The 18681-nt window shown below is 52.1% G+C and overlaps 1 protein-coding gene across 4 annotated transcripts in view; it reads left to right on the top strand.

The window, feature by feature from the left end:
• Positions 1-474: 474 nt before the first annotated feature.
• The window catches only part of MFN2 (mitofusin 2), a 28260-nt gene continuing 10053 nt past the window's right edge, over positions 475-18681 (top strand). For 2 of the 4 annotated variants that reach the window (XM_045898683.3, XM_064589915.1), the window contains exons 1-11: positions 475-648; positions 1852-1993; positions 6448-6626; positions 10285-10420; positions 14181-14343; positions 15012-15136; positions 15833-15941; positions 16046-16153; positions 17642-17795; positions 18015-18082; positions 18227-18348. In XM_045898683.3, coding sequence (XP_045754639.1) covers positions 6452-6626; positions 10285-10420; positions 14181-14343; positions 15012-15136; positions 15833-15941; positions 16046-16153; positions 17642-17795; positions 18015-18082; positions 18227-18348 — 1160 coding nt within the window. In that variant the 5' untranslated portion in view covers positions 475-648; positions 1852-1993; positions 6448-6451. Of the gene's footprint in view, positions 649-1851; positions 1994-2388; positions 2474-6447; positions 6627-10284; positions 10421-14180; positions 14344-15011; positions 15137-15832; positions 15942-16045; positions 16154-17641; positions 17796-18014; positions 18083-18226; positions 18349-18681 lie in introns of all 4 variants that reach the window. The other 2 variants (XM_045898684.3, XM_064589914.1) reach the window with 2 other exon arrangements.

Below are 18681 nucleotides of genomic sequence, written 5' to 3'. Positions count from 1 at the left end.
CCATATGTGAGCTGGGGTAATCTGTCCTCTGCGCCTCCAGGGACTGTGGTGAAGGTTAAATAAAATGACGTTAGGTACCCTGCCTGTTCAATGACGGTTGCTGTTCTTGCTGCCTCAAAGTCAACTGAAGGGCAGCAGGCCCAAGTTCGCTTCCTGTCTTCCTCTTAAGAGCTCTTCTCTAAAATTACAAAGCGCAGGCTGGGATCACAGAGCTGGCAGGGGCCTTGGGGTCAGGCTCTGGGGCAATAAACGAGAAAGCGGGAACCTCTAATCCGCGCCCTTGTTTTCTTGGTCTGCTCGACAGCCCGAGGCCCCGCCCACCCCGCCCTGACGGGCGCCCGGCGGAACTACAGCCCCCATGATGCAGCGGGAGGCCCGAGGCTTGAGTCACGGGCTTGGGACGCCCAGGCGGTGAACGAGCCCGCTTGAGACGCCTCTCCGGGCGCTGAGCCGGCAGACCCACGCCCGTAAGGAGTGATAGGGTCTAACCGCCTGAGCTCGGAGTCCAGCGACTGACCAGGGCCAGGGCGGTGAACGTGCGGCGGCTGGTGACGTGAGCGTCCTCCCTCCTCCTCCCGCCCCTCGCGGGGTGGCGCCGTCTGGTGACGTTGGCGGTATGATGGCCGCCGCGAGGCCGGGAAGGTGAAGGTGAGAGGGCGAGTGCGCCAGAGGGGTGGGGACCGGCCCGGCCCAGCCCTGCGAATCCTGAGTAGCCCGGCGGGGACCGGTGGGACGCTGGAACCCCGGGGGCTCTGGATCCGGGCAGGCGGGGGTCCCACGCCCCGGCCTCGCTGCGGGGCCCTCCGCGGCCCTGCGAGCAGGGGGCGGGACGCGGGTGTCGGGACTGGGGGTGGGGTTCCCTGAGGTTTCTCGTCTCCCCCGCCTTCCCGTCCTTCGCTGCCACTTTCCGCCCCAGGCCTTTCTCTATTTCGTATCCAGTCTTCTGTATATGCCAGCATTTACTCAGCATGTAAGTGCCCAAGTTCACCACTATAGCCCCCAGCCTTCTCCCACTTTGGGCACTTAACTGCACTCCCGTGCTGTCACCTGTTTCTTTGACTTCTCACCTGAAGGTGAGCCCCTTGAGGGCAGGTACTGTTTTACCGATCCCTAACTTCAGCGCCTAGCAACACGCAGGAGGCACACAGAAGGTGCCGGATAATTAGCTGTTTGGATACATGAAGCCAAAACTGCCCATCCTCTGTTTGTGATCCTTCATTGCCCTGTTCATTTCTTTTTCTTTTCTCCTCCCAGAAAGGCCTCTGATTATCACTCTTTCCACCGGCAAGGGTGGAGTTAAGGCAGCTCCGCGAAGTTAAAAACAAGTGGGCTTTGGAGTCAAAGGGAGGTGGTATCTCAGTTTCTAGCTTGGCCACTTAACTAGCAGTCCGTAAATCTTTTAAGTGTTCCAAGCTTCTGTTTGCTCCATAGAACTGAAAATTAAGTGAGATATTTTGCAGCATCTAGCACACATAGCCTTTCAGTAAGTTCTACTTCTCTTCCTCACGCCTACCCTCTCATCTCTAGTCCTGAGTTCCACAGTCCTCAAGCCCAGTCTTTGTCCTGTTCTGTTACCTCCTCTCCTCTCACCTCTCTGGACGTGCCTTTAGCAAGCTCCTGCGCCTCACCAGCACGTGGCTGACCACATGTTTGTGCATACCCAGGATTGTCCCCACCTGTGTTTTTCTCCAGGGCACTTCCCTCATATACCATCGCCTAGTGCGGGCAATGACTAAGCTTCCCTCAGGGATGAGTTTGTTTGGCTTTAAACCCATTAAACGTGTTTTGTGCACCCTTTTTTTTTTTTTTAATTTGCTGCTTGTTGACATGTTCCTTTTCCTTTCCAAAAAGTTGGAATTGGTGGCGTCAACACAGTCAGTAGCCAACCTCAATCTGAGGAACAGGACAGAGGAGAACTCAGATTCTTTTCGTCTTTTTGACTCCAGCCATGCCCATGATGCCCAACCTGTGAAGGTCTCTCACCATCCAAAAAGTAAGTGGTGGCTGTGACAGCTGGCACCCTGGATCTGGGTTGAATGAAAAGGGGTGTACTCTGCTGGCCATCCAGTGGCACATGTCTTGGATGGGGTCGTCATTGCACAGAGCTGGAGTTTTCCAATCTGTGTTGAAAAAAAAACTGTATGTCCTTTCTACTTCCATGGAGGATTTCACTGGTGGTGGAGAGAGCCTGTTTAAAGGTTGACCGTTCAGAAAGTGGCTGGAATCTTTGGGCTCCCTGAAGAATTAGTCTCTGTCTCCCTTGTTCTTTGCTATGCTGGCTCCTCCCTACCCCTCTCTGCTCAGCAGAGACTGGCTCCTTATCACAGCTCTTCTGAGAGTCTCCTCTGCTCCCTTTATCCTGTATACTCTTTTGTTTCAATTTCTCAGCTTCTCCTCTGTTCCAGTTGTGCCAGCAGACGATCCGTGGACCTATTTTATTTTCCCTGCTAGGAGTTGCTGTGCATAAAACTGGGTAAGGAGGTGGTGTGGATTCAGGGACTGTGCTTGGGATCCAAACACACCATGCAGTGAATTTTGCTACTGCTGTTCCCACATGGAAGACGCCTCATACTCCTCAACAAATAGCCTAGGTTGAGGCCAAGCTTTTTTTTTTTCAGTTTAGAATTGGGTTTGGTTCTGGTCTTAGGTTAATACCTGTTAATACTGTGCCCCTAGTACTTTCTTGGGGTGGGAGAGAGGGAGAGTACCAGGATGAATGAGGCTTTCCCCAAAGTATGTTCCTCAGGATTTTAAAAACTGTTACATGGAAGAAGAGTTTCTTTAGATACATTTGTGAAATGCTGCATTAAATACAGTTAAGCTAGTAACTTTCCAAAGTCTTTGCTTTGGTTATGTGCTCTGATGGAGGCAGAGCATGGTATATAGTGTTTTATAAATTTTTTCTACTCTGGAACCCTTTTTACCTGGAGCATTGGGTGTACTACATTTTTGTGGACCGCACTTTGGGAAACGCTTCCATAAACTATCTGAAAGCCTGACTTGAAGAGCACTTTGTGGCTGTCACAACAGCTTGAAGCATGCCACATAATGTCCAGCTGAGATTAGAACTACTGTAACCCAGCTGTGCCTGGGGGGACTGGCCCCACATGCTTGCGGGGAGCCCTGCAGTGAAGTAGGGATTATCAGGGTTTCCCAGAGGAGGCACAGGAACCCAGCTGATTCCTACCACCCGGTGAGGGTAGGAAGCCAGTAGGCAAAGCCCCAAGATAGTGGGGGGCCCTGTCTTGGCTTGTGTGTGTGTATTCTGCAACTTTGGTCCATTGGTGCACATATGTATGTCCAGCTTGCTCTTTGAAGGATCAAATCCTGGAATATGAAAGGTTTGTTCAACTGTCCTGGTTCCCTGAGCTCCAAACACTAAGAAACAGATGATTTGCCAGAAGCTGCTTTTTAAGAAAAAAATAGATTTGGGTATTCCAGGGATGGAAGGGTAAGAAGACACTCCCATTAAGGGGCCTTCACTAACTCATCCATGTTTCTTAAGTCATGGAGGAGAAAAGTAGAAAATGGAAATAGGTCACGACTCTTACCAGACTGTCTTTCTGCAAGCTCATTGACTAGATGAAGAGACAGTGTGATTAAAAAACCAAAAGTCTGGTAAGGTTGCATGTCCTCCTTGGAGATGCCAAGGAAGGCTTCACGGGGGGAGGGGTGACACTAGAGTTGGGTCTAGAAGGACAATAGGAATGTGCCAAATGGGTGAAGCCGCAACACAAACACAGAACCTCAGCTTGGTAGTTCACCGAGCCAGAGAAATCAGACGGTTTGGATGGGTTGGAGGTAGGATCCCTGAGAAAGGGTTGGGGCATGCTGCTGCAGGCCGGGGAATCCCGGTAAGAGCAGGTCAGCTCCTGGACTGGCTCAACTCTGAGCAGATCTTACAACCTTGAACCACTAAGCTTTGAGTAACAAGCCTGCCTTTGAATCTTACACTTACTGAACACTAACACTTTTGGTTTCATATCCTTTGGGCTTGCATACAATGAACCAGAACTCAAAAGCACATGCTTCTAGACGCCCCCTGATCTCAGGGAACTTTCTCCTGCAAGCAAGTCACTTCTGGGGCTGGGCACCGCTGATCCTCAGCCCCGAATAGACCTGTTCACTGGATTCCACATGGCAGTGGTGGGAGAGCCCTGGGTGTGTTGGTGGAGTTGTCTCCGCCCTTCCCCGAAGGCTGGGTGTTCACCTCACCGGAATGTAGGAAAGGGGTGTGCTGGGCAAGAACGCTCTAGTCATCTCCCCGGTGGTGACAGTTATCAGGGGGACTGAAGGGTGGGGCTTTGCGTGCAATCTTGTTGGTGGAGTTTATTTTGTCATTGCTGTATAACACATAAAGCTACCTTTTAAGTTTGTACCGTGTCCTCTTGGGTCTTCTCAGTCTTTGTGGCATCACACTTGTCATACACATGAAGAATTCGAAGCTGTGGGGTAAAGTAACCTGCCCAAGTTTATGTGGCCCAGAAAGGGTACGATTTGAACCCAGCTCTGCCTGATTCCAGAATCTCATCTACGGCTGTATCATGCCCCATCCTGGACCCCTTCTCTTCTCCTTTCGATGCTTTCCTCTTTTTGCACTCATCGCGTTTCTCTGAGAGTCTTACCTGCTGGGCCATGCCAAGCCTGATTTCGGCGCACTCTAATGCTCTGGAGGAGCCAGTGGTGTTTCCTTCCCAGTTTGCCTTCTCAGAGTTCTTTTGCCTCAGAAGGTCCTGACGCTCAACCTCTGCGCTAAGAAAATCTCACAGTTGTGGCGGTTTACTGAGGAGGGAGGTAGAAATGGACATACAGTTACTTGTCTCTCCTGTCTCCCTAGAAATCGGTAACAGAGTAATTTGTAGGTTTAGGTGAAACGTGTGGTTCGATACTTCCCTGTGTGTTTGTCTGTCTGACCACTCTTTGGGATGATTAGATCTTAAGGGCCAGTTTTCAGTTGTTGTGCACGTTCTCTAGATGGTCTTTCTGCTTCTCAGGGACTTGTTCAGTACCCTTTTGGCACCCTTGGGAAGTTTCTCATGTGTGTTCAACCATGAGCCTCCTCATTTCCTAGAGGCAGTGAGTGCTGGGTGCCATCTCGGGCAGAGAGCTGATGGTGCTGCGATGGGGGAGGGGGTGGCCCACAAGAATTTGCTGGGTGTTGGAGCCGTAGAACCAGGCACACTCAGCCGTGCACACTCTTCCTTATCCTTGGAGGGGCCTTTGTCCTTTGACATCGAGGCTCCGAGGGCTCTGCTGGATATGTAGCTCCGTTCATGGTGGGAACTCAGGAGCAGTGTGACCAGAGATTCCCAGCCACATCCACCTTCTCTAGTCTGTCTGCCTCTTTGGGCTTTGACCAACGATCTCGAGGACTTTGGAGTTAAGCTTCACAGCCCCTAACATATTATTGCTACTTGAACAAATATAGGCTATAAAAATGTGTGTATGATCGAGAGCGAGAGAGCTACCTACCCAAAAATAGACTGCTGCGAAACAGGTGTTCATAGTGCTTATCACAGAATGGTGGGGTTATGGATTTTTCCTTCGGTTTCTGCATTTTTTTTTTTTTTAAGATTTTATTCATTTGAGACACAGAGATACAGAGAGAGAGAGAGAGAGAAAGCATGAGCAGGGAGAGAGGCAGAGGGAGAGGGAGAAGCAGGCTCCTCGCTGAGCCAGGAGCCCGACGTGGGGCTCGATCCCAGGACCCTGGGATCATGACCTGAGCCGAAGGCAGATGGTTAACCATCTGAGCCACCCAGGCGCCCCCGGTTTCCGCACTTTCTATAGTGCACACATTTATGATGAAAGAGATCATTAAATGTTTCTAAGTAAACAGAAGTAAACCTGTCATTTGAACATCATCCCTTTCCACTCCCGACCACCACCAAAAATAAAAACAAAAAAAACCTGTTAAGAGTTAGGGCATTGTGACCTGGACAGCAGGGTGGCCAGGGAGGCCTGGTAGGGGTCATGGACCTTGAGCATCACTTTGCTTTCACTGCTTTGAATTCAGTGCTTTTTCTCAGGTGGGTGATGTGTAGGAAAGAAGTGAGATTTCTGTCACACTTTTCTGCCTAAGGCTGAGAGGATGGCTTCTCGTGTGTCCCTTCATGATTCCTGCCTGACTGTCTGAGGTGGGGCGGGCAGAGCCTGCCACTGGTCAGTAGGTGAGGATCAGCCAGCCCAAGGCTTCAGCTCAGGATCCTGGCTCCAGCTGAGTGCCCACACCATGTCACAGGGAAACTGCTCACATGTCCTCAGCGGTCCCTTCATCCTCTTGAGGACACTGGCTCTTATGTTGCCATCCCTGATCTAGTCCTGGAGGGCCTGTGTTCTTGATGGCCCCCAGAGCTAGCCCCAGACCACCCAGTGTGCCCTGCCATGGCCTTAGCAGAATGTCTGAGCTGGGCGTTCCTAGGTTACTCACCTTGTCTTCTCTTGCAGCGCGATGTCCCTGCTTTTCTCTCGGTGCAACTCCATCATCACAGTCAAGAAGGACAAGAGACACATGGCTGAGGTGAATGCTTCCCCGCTCAAGCACTTTGTCACTGCCAAGAAGAAGATCAATGGCATTTTTGAGCAACTGGGGGCCTACATCCAGGAGAGTGCTACCTTCCTTGAAGGTAAGACGGGCAGCCTGCTCAGCTGGGCCTACTCCTCTATCAGCTTCCACATTTAGGTGGGAGGATTTGAGGGTGGGAACGTAAAGCCTGGCTTTTGGGGAGCTCATGCCCAGAGAGATTGTCACCTTCAGTAGTGTTCTGCGCTTGGAATCATGTGGAATTGGGCTCCAGGGAGATGGGGCCAGGAAAACAAGGGACCTATCATTTAGGAATTCTGTGTATTCTGTGTCGTTGAATCATGAGGGGTCAGTGAATCCTACCCATGTGTAGAAGACAAGCAGATTGAGGTTTTGCGAATTGCTCAATACCTTTCAGTGACAACAGCAGGGCTTTACTAGGTGTCTTTGACTCCTGAGCCCAGGTGCTTTCTTTGGCCTGGTTCTGGTTGCCATTTATACCAGGCCCTGTGTGGGTTTTGGTTGTCCCTGACCAGGGTGTTCTTTCTCTGATATTTATAGTCAGTGGGTTATGGATAGGAAACTTGCGTCACTGGCACCTTTTCACTAGTGACTAATTTGAGCCCAGCCTCTCGTCCCTGCTCGATCAGCAGAGGTGGAAGGGTTCCCAGGGCCCCACTCAGTCAATGGCCAACCCCAGCCTCTGGCTTTCTCAGACTCCCCCTCTAGAAGGCACACATTGGCTCCTGTGTCTGGGATTGTCAGCAAACACCAAGGAGCTGAGTCTTCCCTGCCCTTGGTTTCCTTGTTTGTGAAAGAGGTGCTCAAGCGAGACCAGGGCTTTTTAAATTCTGGTCTGCAAAACTCTTCAATGTTCAGTGGAAATGCCGCAGGGACATACTTCACCTTCTGCTTTCCACTAGAGAGGCTTGGCTTCTGGTTGGTTGGTTTACTGACAGGCTGCTTCTTAAGGCTCCCTTTATAAAAAGGGACTATTTCCAGTACTGCGGTCTGAATGTGTGTGTCCCCCCCAAAATCACATGTTGGAATCCTAAGACCCAGTGTGATGGGGTTGGGAGGTGGGGCCTTCGGGAGGTGATTAGGTCGTGAGGGGGGAGCGCTCATGAATGAGATTGGTGCCCTTATAAAAGAGACCCCACAGAACGCCCTAGCCCCCTTTTGCCACATGAGGATACAGTGAAAAGTCTGTGACCTGGGAGCCGAGCGCCACCCCACTAGGCTAGCACCCTGGTCTGAGACTTGCAGCTGCAGAACTGGGAGCAGTACATTTCTGTTTGTGTGAGCTGCCCAGTGTGTGGTGTTTCATCAGGGCAGGCTGAGCAAACAGAGGCTGAGAACGGACTCACTATGCCTACCCCTAGCACGGTGCTTGATGCAGAAGGCATTCCCTGCGTATTTGTTAATTTAAAAATCTGAATTCTAAAGTTACAAGCTTGGCAGTTGAAATTAGTCCAGTTCATTACCCATTTATTTGGCAGTAGCTCAGGTGTGCCTGGCACTGACCGGCCACTCCTCCCAGAGCCCAGGCTAACCGTGGTGGTGCTGTGGATGGACACGTGCTTAGTGACGGTGTTTATGTGCTGGCATTAGGAATGGGTGTTTTGAGGCCTCTCCTGTTGGTGGGCTGGAGGGGAAAGAGCTGGAGTGCTCCTGAGACGTGTTTGGGGCCGCCCTGGCCATAGGGGAGGGTGTGCTGACCGCCTTGGGACTGGACTCTAAAGACTCGTCAGTCCACTGGCTGTTTCTTTTATCTTTTATTTACTTATTTACTTCTATAAAATATTTTATTGATCTATTTGAGATAGAACATAAGATGGGGGAAGGGGCAGAGGGAGAGGGAGAAGCAGGCTCCCTGCTGAGCAGGGAGCCCGATGCGGGGCTCGATCCCAGGACCCCGGGATCATGACCTGAGCCGAAGGCAGACGCTTAACCGACTGAGCCATCCAGGCGTCCCTGGCTGTTTTCTCTTAAATGTGGCCACACGCCTGAGAGCCCAGCTTCCAGGTACGTTCCAGAGGCAACACCCATGTGCCCTTATGAGGGAGGAATGATGATGGGTCTGAGGCTGGGGTGACCAGTGGACCTGGGAGGCCGTGTTGGTTTGGTCACTTCCCTTCATGGCATCATGTTGTCAGCCCAGTGGTCCACAAGTATCCCAGTCTGCCTGGGCTGCCATGACAAATATCACACACTAGGTAGCTTATAAACAACAGAAACTGATTTGTCGCAGTTCTGGAGGCTGGAAAGTCCAAAATCAGGGCACCAGTGGATTCAGTGTCCAGCGAGGGCGAGCTTCCTGGACTACTGTCTTTTCTCTGGAACATCCCTGGTAGCCGCATGGCAGAAGGAGTTAGCTAGCTGGCTGGGTCTCTGATATTGACGCTTAGCCCAGTCATGAGGGCTGCAAATGCGTCATGACCGTCACACGGCGAGGGCATAAACATTCAGTCCGTTGTAGCCAGCCTGTGTCGAGGGGCCAGTCACCCGTGTACTCGGGCTGGCCTTCCTGGCGCAAGTACTAGATGGGATGGGGCAGGATGTTGCTCCGTTGCTCCCATCATTTGTTGTCTGTCTGCCTGTCAAGGCCACTGGGAAAAAAGCAGTGAAGTGATCCCAGTACCTGCTGGCTTAGCAAACACTGTGCGCCTGCCGAGTGCTGGGACCAGACAGTTTGGCTCTCACATGGGAGATGATGCGGGTGAGCTAGACAGTTACACCATGGTGAGGTGAGTGCTAAGGTTGGAGAAGTAAGGGTGCTTTGTGAGCACAAACAAGTGACCCAACTCCAGTTGGGGGGGAGTCGGGGAAGGCTTCTGGGGGCTGTGCAGTCCATGCTAGGCTCAAGGCTAAGTGGGAGGGAGCCAGAGTCCCCCAAGGCAGTGTATCCGTGCACGGAGGGGCTGGGGTGCACAGAGCAAAGCCCAGAGAAATGAGGAGGCAGCGAGGCAAGGGTGGGGACGTGGTGAGGTGCCTTGTGAGGTGGGGCTGGCAAGAGGCTCGACTGGAGCAGTAGCGGGGCGGATCAGGAAGGGCCTTGTGAAGGTCCGTGGGGTCCCAGTCCTGGTTCTGCCATTTACTAAGTGTGTGGCAGGGAAATGACAAGGACTGAGCGAGACCGTGTATGGAAGGCGATCAGAACAGTGCCTGGTAGGTAGTGAAAACTGTGTTTGTTAAGTGAAACACATAGAGGTGATGGCAGTGACATTCGAGTGTTTGGTTTCTGTAGTTTGTTCTTTTTTATTAGAAAGAGAGTGCAAGAATGAGCAGGGAAGTGGCAGAGGGAGAGAGGCCTGAGCAAGCTCCCTGCTGAGCAAGGAGCCCGATGCTGGGCTCAATCCCAGGACCGTGGGATCACGACCCAAGCCGAAGGCAGACGCTTAACTGATGGAGCCACCCAGGCGCCCCTGTATTTTGTTCATTTAATCCTTGCAACAGTCGTAGGAGGTAGGCACTGCTGTTCTCTTTGTTTTAAGAGTCAGGGGACTGACACTCTGGAAGGTTCATTTGCCTGAGGTCACAAAGCTGGGAAGAAGGGAGAAGCAGCACTTCCCTTGCACTGGAACCCAGGCAGCCTTGCTTCCAAGCCTTGTTCTGAACTGCTAGGCTGCAGCGCCACAGTGGGATCCAGCCTCTGGCAGGCGATGACACAAAACCACGGCGGTGGACTCTGTCCCCCACAGCCTTGTGACTGTGGACCTGCCTTGACCATGCGGTGACTTGCTTTCAATCTCCACCTCCAGACACTCACAGGAACGCAGAACTGGACCCGGTTACAACAGAAGAACAGGTTCTGGACGTCAAAGGCTACCTGTCCAAAGTGAGGGGCATCAGCGAGGTGCTGGCCCGGCGGCACATGAAAGTGGCTTTCTTTGGCCGGTGAGTCTGTGAAGCCCTCACACCTTCTTTCTGGCCAGGAGGGAGGGGGGCACTCATGTGGTCTTCCCATCTGAGCACCCTAGGTGGGAAGCAGCCGGCATGCTTCAGAGCGCATGGCTCTCCTCCTTTTTCAGTTCTTAACTGTGGTAAAATACACATAACAGGGGAAAGTTCATGGTCATAATCACTGTTAAGTGTACAGTCCTGTAGCGTTTAGTACGTTCACATTGTTGTGTGACCATCGCCAGCATCCATCTCTAGAACTTCTTTGTTTTGCAAAACTGAACTCTGTCCCCATAAACACTAACTCCCTGTTTTCCCCAATCCCCCAACTCCTTCTTGGCCTCTGGCAGTCACCATTCTGCTTTCTGTCTCTGTGAGTTTGACTCTTCTAGGGACCTCAAGTAAGTGGAGTCATACGGTATTTGTCCTTTTATGACTGACTTCTTCCGCTTAGCATCATGTCTTCAGGGTTCATCTCTGTTGGGGCATGCCTCAGGATGTCCTTCCTTTTTTTTTTTTTTTTTTTTTTTTAAGATTTTATTTATTTATTTGTGAGAGAGAGAATGAGAGAGAGCACATGAGAGGGGGGAGGGTCAGAGGGAGAAGCAGACTCCCTGCCGAGCAGGGAGCCCGATGCGGGACTTGATCCAGGGACTCCGGGATCATGACCTGAGCCGAAGGCAGTCGCTTAACCAACTGAGCCACCCAGGCGCCCAGGATGTCCTTCCTTTTTAAGGCTGAATGATACTCCATTGTGCATATAGACTGTGTCTTGGTTATCCATTCATCCGTAATGAACACTTGGGTTGCTTTTACTTTTTGGCTGTTGCGAATCATGCTACATGAACATGGGTGTACAAATATCTGTTTGAGACCTTACTTCCGGTTCCTCTAGGTATATGCACAGTAGATTTCCTAGATCATATGGTAATTCTATTTGTAACTTTTTTTTTTTTTTAAAGATTTTATTTATTTATTTGACAGAGAGAGACACAGTGAGAGAGGGAACACAAGCAGGGGGAGGGGGAGAGGGAGAAGCAGGCTTCCCGCCGAGCAGGGAGCCCGATGTAGGGCTCGATCCCAGGATCCTGAGATCATGACCTGAGCCGAAGGCAGACGCTTAACGACTGAGCCACCCAGGCGCCCCTTCTCCATATCCTCTTTTTTTTTTTTAAAGATTTTATTTATTTATTTGACAGAGAGATAGAAGAGCACAAGCAGAGGGAGTGGCAGAGGGAGAGGGAGAAGCAGGCTCTGCACTGAGCAGGGAACCCGATGCGGGGCTCAGTCCCAGGACCCTGAGATCATGACCTGAGCCGAAGGCAGACGCTTAACCATCTGAGCCACCCAGGCGCCCTCTCCATATCCTCTTAACACTTGTTTTCTCTTTCTTTGATAATAGGCGTCCTGATGGGTGTAAGGTGGGATCTCGTTGGGGCTTGGTTTGCATTTCCCTCTAATTAAGTGATGCTGAGCATCTTTTCTTGTGCTTATTGGCCATTTGTATATCTTCTTTGGAGAAATGTCTGTTCAAGTCCTTTGCCCATTTTAGATTGGGTTGTTTGTGGGTTTTTTTGTTGAGTTGTAGGAGTTCTGTATATATTCCAGATATTAACCTCTTACCAGGTGTGTCATTTGTAAATATTTCCTCCCATTCCATGGGTTGCCTTTTTACTCTGTTGACTGTGTCCTTTGATAGGAGTGTTTCATTTTGATGTAGTCCCATTTATTTATACTTCTGTGCCTGTACTTTTGGGGTCACGTCCAAGAATTTGCCAAATCCAATGTCCTGAGGCTTTTCCTCTGTTTTCTTCCAAGAGTCCTATGGTTTTAGCCATCAGATCTCCTTGTTACACTTGGAGGTCTAGTACATACTAGAGGTCTGGAGTGTTTCCCCGCACTCTGGAGCAGTTCTGCAGTTCTCAGCAGACCCTGGGTATCCTTTAGGTAGAACCGAGCTCTGACACTGTCTGCCTGGAGGGAGCATCACATCCTGTAGGTTAAGGGCCCGGTCCCACAAGACTGGCCTCATTTCAGATGATGTTGGGAAACCTGGGTTTCTGCCCCACTGGCGGTAGAACGGACTTTCCCATGACTCCGCCTCAAGTTTGATTAATTTGCTAGAGCGGCTCACAAAGTGGGGGACACATTGACTTAACGTTTACTGGTTTGGTATAAAAGATACAGAAGAACCACCCGATGAAGAGATACACAGGGTGAGGTCCAGAAGTACCACCCTCCAGGTGTGTGGATGCCTTCATCAACCCTGACGCTCATCAAACCTCCTTGTTCAAGATTTTTTATGGAGTTGAATCCACAGCCTCTTTTCCCTGAAGTAGGTGGGTGGGGCTGAAAGTTCCAGTCCTCTCATCATTTGGTCTTTCTGGTGACCAGCCCATTTTGAGACTGTCTGGGGACCCCACCCTGGATCCCCTCATCAGCATAGACAGACGTGCTCAAAAGGGGCTCCTGTGAATGACAAAAGACACTCCCATCACTTAGGAAATTCCAAGGATTTTAGGAGCTCAGTTCTAGGAACTGGAGATAAAAAAACAAGTCAAATACATTTCTTATTTTATCACAGTACCTTTAAAAAGGTTAAAATCTGATATAGGGAAAAGGCACCTGGACAGGTTGGGGGCTATACACCCAGCGGTCATCTGAGGACTAGGTGCTCTGCCTCGAGTCCTGCCCCTAATGACCCGTGCGGGAGAGAGGGCAGGGGGAGGGGCAGAGAGAGAGAATATCTTAAGCAGGCTCCACGTCCAGTGCAGAGCCTGACCCGGGGCTTGATCTCATGTCCTGAGCCGAAACCTAGAGTCCTCGCCTAACTGAGCCACCCAGGTGCCCCTAGCCAAGAGGATTTTGAAGGGCTGAGGGTCGTTCATCAGTGAGAAGGTGTAGGGGCCTCTAACATTTCCTGATTCTGAGTAGATATGGTTGTGCCTGTTTACAGCTTTCAGTGTTCAAGCGTTGGCCAGCGGTCGAATTCCTGTTCTGTGACGTGTCAGGGCTTTTATTCTCTTTCTAGAAAGGAATGTAAGGTTTATAGATACACAGGGAGGGTTAGTAAATCAGTCACATGCACTTATTACAGGTCACCATGCTAGTTAAGAAGATAAGGTGGCCCCAACCTCAGGTGTGACCCTCCACTCCTAGGGGCTGGCATTTCTTCATCCTCATCTCAGAGATGTGACCCTCACCTTACCGGAATGTAGGAAAGGGGTGTGCTGGGCAAGAACGCTCTAGTCATCTCCCCGGTGGTGACAGTTCTCAGGGAGACTGAAGGGTGGGGCTTCGCGTGTGAGGAGGAGCACGATGGGAGAAGAGCTGCAAATGGGCCTTTTTGTGGAAAGCCAGGGACATGGGTGTCATTCAGCTGAGGTCACTTAGACTAAGGAAGACCGCCCTGGTGGGGAGCCCCTGGTTTCCACTAGAAGCAGAGGGCGTTATCCCTCGGAGGTAGACAGGTGGTCTCCGTGGTGATGCTATGCTGGTCAGCGGTGGGCGTACTCAAGGGCCGGTTAAGTGTCTGCTCGTGGGTAGGCTTGCTGTGATGAGCTGGGAGCACGTCACGGGCACAGGCCAGAGGCATTTGTCCATCTGTTCTCATAAACACCGAGCGCCTGCTCTGCCTGTCTGGGTACCTGCGCCCCCACAGAGAAGGAGACTTGGGGCTTCCGGGCCGGCAGCCTCACAGTGGGAGCCTGAAATGCAGGTATGGGGAGCTTCCCTGATGGCCGGTATCCCCTCACAGGACGAGCAACGGCAAGAGCACCGTGATCAATGCCATGCTCTGGGACAAGGTTCTGCCCTCCGGGATCGGCCACACCACCAACTGCTTCCTGCGGGTCGAGGGCACAGACGGTCACGAGGCCTTCCTCCTGACAGAGGGCTCGGAGGAGAAGCGCAGCGTCAAGGTGAGGGGGCTGTGGCAGGGACCACTCCAGCTGGAGCCTGCGGGCTCGGCTTTCGGCCCTGGGCGTGCTGGCGGCCTTAGAGCTTAGACCAACCGGGACGTCCCTTGCGAGCAGACTGACAGCACCTTAAGGGAGAGGGCAGTGCCCCCGCGGGGGTGGATGGGAAGCCCTGTTGGAGCTGAGCCATCAAGGAGATGCCAGATCTTCGGGGAGGGTCGAGAGTCCGGAGGCTCCAGGTCCTTGTGGAATGCCAGGCGGGCCAGCCGGCCTCTCTCTGCCATGAAGCAAGCCTGTGCCTCATTTCCTGAGGGCTGCTTGAGAGCGATTCCCGCACTGGCTCCGGGATTCTGAATCAACAGCTAGCGGCTAGTCCATGTTTATTTTTCTGAGAACCGTTTGCGTCCTCTTTGGGGCTAGATGCTGCTTTGGGTCATAAAGAACTCATCGGTGCAGAATAACCGCAGCTTTAGGACAACCTCCCAGAAAGAAGCTTAAAAGGGGAGTGAAGAACAGTGGTTTCTTACTGCAACTCCGTGCTCTTGGCTTTTCGTGTGAAAAGAAAGAAGACGGGGTCGCAGGGCAGACTGCAGCGTTGGGCCGCCGCAGCCTCCTGCCGGGTGACTCTTCCTCAGCCCTGACCTCTCTTTCTTTCCCTCCTCCCCTGTCAGACTGTGAACCAGCTGGCCCATGCCCTTCACCAGGACGAGCAGCTGCATGCTGGCAGCCTGGTGAGTGTGATGTGGCCCAACTCTAAGTGTCCGCTTCTGAAGGATGACCTCGTGCTGATGGACAGGTGAGAGGAAAGGGCCTCCTTCGGAGGTCCAAACTGGGCAGTCTCCAGGTTTCTGGTTTGGCGTCATCCAGGCCAGTTTCCCCTGGGGCCTGTCGTTGCTCTCCTTAAGTAGACCGCCTTTCAAACTGGTTCAGCCAAATCCTCCTGTCTCCTGGATTTCCCAGGGGCTGGTTACTGTATCCGTTGGCGTCAGTGCCCTGGAGAGGTCCCAGTGATGGTCTGTAAAGAGGGATGGGGGGGACGCCCAAAAGTGAAGGAGGGTCTCAGCCTCGACCCAATGTTGGTGCATGTGTTAGGGGTGGAGGCTGGCAGTGGTGGGGTCTGTGTGGTATTTAATGTTCTTGAAGGAACACTTTGGGGACAGGTTATAACTATCTTGGGAAGTATGTACGGTACTTTGGTGCTTATGGGACTCACATGCACGTAAAATTTTACCTTAATTGTTATCCCCAAAGTGAAATTACAAATCGTCGTTTTTATGAAAGTGACACAGGGATGGAACAGACACACATTTTCAGACAATTAAGAAGCGTATGAAGTGAAAAGTAAACATCCCTCTGATAAAGGCCAGGCCCACTTTCTCTCAGATCTGTAACTTCTTCCTCCCTTGCCTGGCTGCCTCGGGTCTGTGTAAAGCAGGAAGAACAGAGCCCCCAATCTGGGTGCCTGATGATAGTTTGCCTATGTCACCTCTAGCCCTGGCATCGATGTCACCACGGAGCTGGACAGCTGGATCGACAAGTTCTGCCTGGACGCCGATGTGTTTGTGCTGGTGGCCAACTCGGAGTCTACGCTGATGCAGACGGTAGCCCCTCTTCCACCTCTTCCTGTACCCCTAGAACCCAGCTGGGTGGGAAGGGGGGCTTGGCCAACACCGCCCCTCCTATACTGAGGTCTTTGCCCCATCAGGAGAAGCAGTTCTTCCACAAGGTCAGTGAGCGCCTGTCCCGCCCGAACATCTTCATCCTGAACAACCGCTGGGACGCGTCTGCTTCGGAGCCTGAGTACATGGAAGAGGTTGGTGGCTCTTTATTCATCAGTTTGGGGAGTGCCACCCTGTGTGTCTACCCAGGGGCTCTTCGTGGGCGCCCAGGCCACATCAGGCCTGTGACAGAATTCATCACTGGAGGTTTCCCTAGTGTTCCTCCGAGGGCTCTGAGAGCACTCTCTTCACTTCCCCCGTCCGCCACGCCCCCGCCCCGCTCCCTCTACTCTTCAGAAGGCTGCTGTCCAGGTCGGAACAGCATCCCCACCGCATCAGCTGCATCCTTGTTTGAGGCTAGTGCTCGCTTCAGTTCATAAAGAATTAATCATTCTAGAACAGGTTCAGCTTTTGGAAGCCATCCAGGAAAGAAGCTTAAAGGAGGATCGGAGAAGAATTGATCCTCACTGACAATTCATAATTCTTTGCTTGTTCTGCATGAAAGGAAAGGAAAGAGAAAGGAGTAGTAGGTGGGTAACATGGGATGGCGAAGCGCACAGCGGGCAGGCTGACGCTGGGCAGTGTGACTGGGAAGCTCCTCGCCTGTGACGTGGATGTAACAGAGTTGTTGAAAGGAAGAAATCTGCTAACATTGAGGAAAGCACCTGGCAGTAGAACCCTAGGATTCCTAGAATTTCAGAGCTAGAAGGGATTTTCCGGTCACTCATTTTATTATATTTATGTATTTATTTATTTTTAAAGATTTTATTTATTTGACAGCACAAGCAGGGGGAGCAACAGAGGGAGTTGCAGGGGAGAGGGAGGAGCAGACTCCCCGCTGAGCAGGGAGCCCGACGCGGGGCTTAGTCCCAGGACCCTGGGATCATGACCTGAGCCCAAGGCGGACGCCTAACCGACTGAGCCACCCGGGCGCCCCTGGGTCTCTCATTTTATAAACAAGGCCCTGGGAGGACTCGGCTTGGCAGGATAGAGACCAGGTTTAGATTTATTTCTTGGCTCCTGCCTTCCTTTCCTTCTGGGGCACCAAAGTGAGACACTGTGCTGGTTCTAATAAGAGGCAGTTTGGGGCATGTTTAAGCATTTATTTTTTTTAATTTTAAGTAAAAAAATTTATTTTATTTTAGAGCACGGGTGGGGGGAGGGGCAGAGGGAGAGGGAGAATCCCAAGCGGACTCCATGCGGAGCCTGACATGGGGCTTGATCCCAGGACCCTGAGATCATGACCTGAGCCAAAATCCAGAGTTGGATGCTTAGCCAACTGAGCCACCCAGGCATCCTACATCTTTAAGCATTTCTGCTTGTATGTGCATAAAAGAGCTGTGGCAGCCTATACCTCAAGAAACCCCCATCTTGTTGGTTTTGGGGAGCTTGGTGGCTAGAGAACAGTGATGGTGGGAGATGAGTTCTGTGTGTGTGTGTGTGTGTGTGTGCACCTTTGGGATGCTGAACCATGTGACCATATTATATTACCTGTTCTTTAGAGAGGCAGTTGGGGGCTGTGGGCTCCATCAGGAGGGGCCCTCCGCACCCCACCTGGTCACACCCATATGCTTGGGCTTCAGGTGCGGCGGCAGCACATGGAACGTTGTACCAGCTTCCTGGTGGATGAGCTGGGCGTGGTGGATCGAGGCCAGGCTGGAGACCGCATCTTCTTTGTGTCTGCCAAGGAGGTGCTCAACGCCAGGATCCAGAAGGCCCAGGGCATGCCTGAAGGAGGTGACTTGGAGCAAACTTCCTTCTTCCTTTTCCCTCATGTGTGAGACGGTTGGTTTGTGCTAAGTCAGCCGGTAGAAGATCGTTCTGAGAATGAGGTGGTGAGAAGAGCCATGGGTGAGAGTGTTAAGCCCGGTGCCCGGTGGGATTGGCTTCGGGGGATTTCACCGTTTTCCTCTGCTGTGCACTTGTTTCCCAACTCACATGGTGCAATTCTCCTAGGGGGCGCTCTTGCAGAAGGCTTTCAAGTGCGGATGTTTGAGTTTCAGAATTTTGAGAGGCGATTTGAGGTGAGCCCTTTGATTCCGGTATCTGGTTATTTTGTGGCTCCCCAGCACCCACCAGCCATGTCCCTGGCAGTGGATGCCGGAGCCTGGCCCGTGGCTCGTGGGCCCTGGTGGCCCCTGCGCCCTCAGCACCTCTTACGGTTCCAGGAGTGCATCTCCCAGTCTGCGGTGAAGACCAAATTTGAGCAGCACACGGTCCGGGCCAAGCAGATTGCCGAAGCGGTTCGTTTCATCATGGACTCCCTGCACATTGCGGCACAGGAGCAGCGGTGAGAGCCTGCAGCTGTCTGGCAGAGCCGAGTGTCGGGGCTGCCCCAGGCCCAGCTGGGTCCACGTGGAGTAGCCTGGGGGGGACGGCCGTCGGGGGTCTGGTTGTCCTCTGTGGTCTGTACGGTGGTCTCCCACAAGCCCGTGTTGGAGGCCTGGGCCTAGCAGCACACCGAGCGCTGCAGCATTTCTCAGAGCTTGAAGCAGGACGCGTTTTTTTGTTTTTAAAGATTTTGTTTTAAGTAAGCTCTACACCCAACGTGGGACTTGAACTCGTAGCCCCGAGAATAGGAGTGGCATGCTCCACCGACTGAGCCAGCCAGGCGCCCCCAGGA

Source organism: Mirounga angustirostris, unplaced genomic scaffold (assembly GCF_029215605.1).
Source record: "Mirounga angustirostris isolate CCGP_5_RB_7025 unplaced genomic scaffold, mMirAng1.0.hap1 SCAF_4, whole genome shotgun sequence".
In the NCBI taxonomy this organism is placed as follows: Eukaryota; Metazoa; Chordata; class Mammalia; order Carnivora; family Phocidae; genus Mirounga; species Mirounga angustirostris.
Note: the sequence above shows the minus strand (reverse complement) of the source record. Positions and strands in the feature narration are given on the sequence as shown.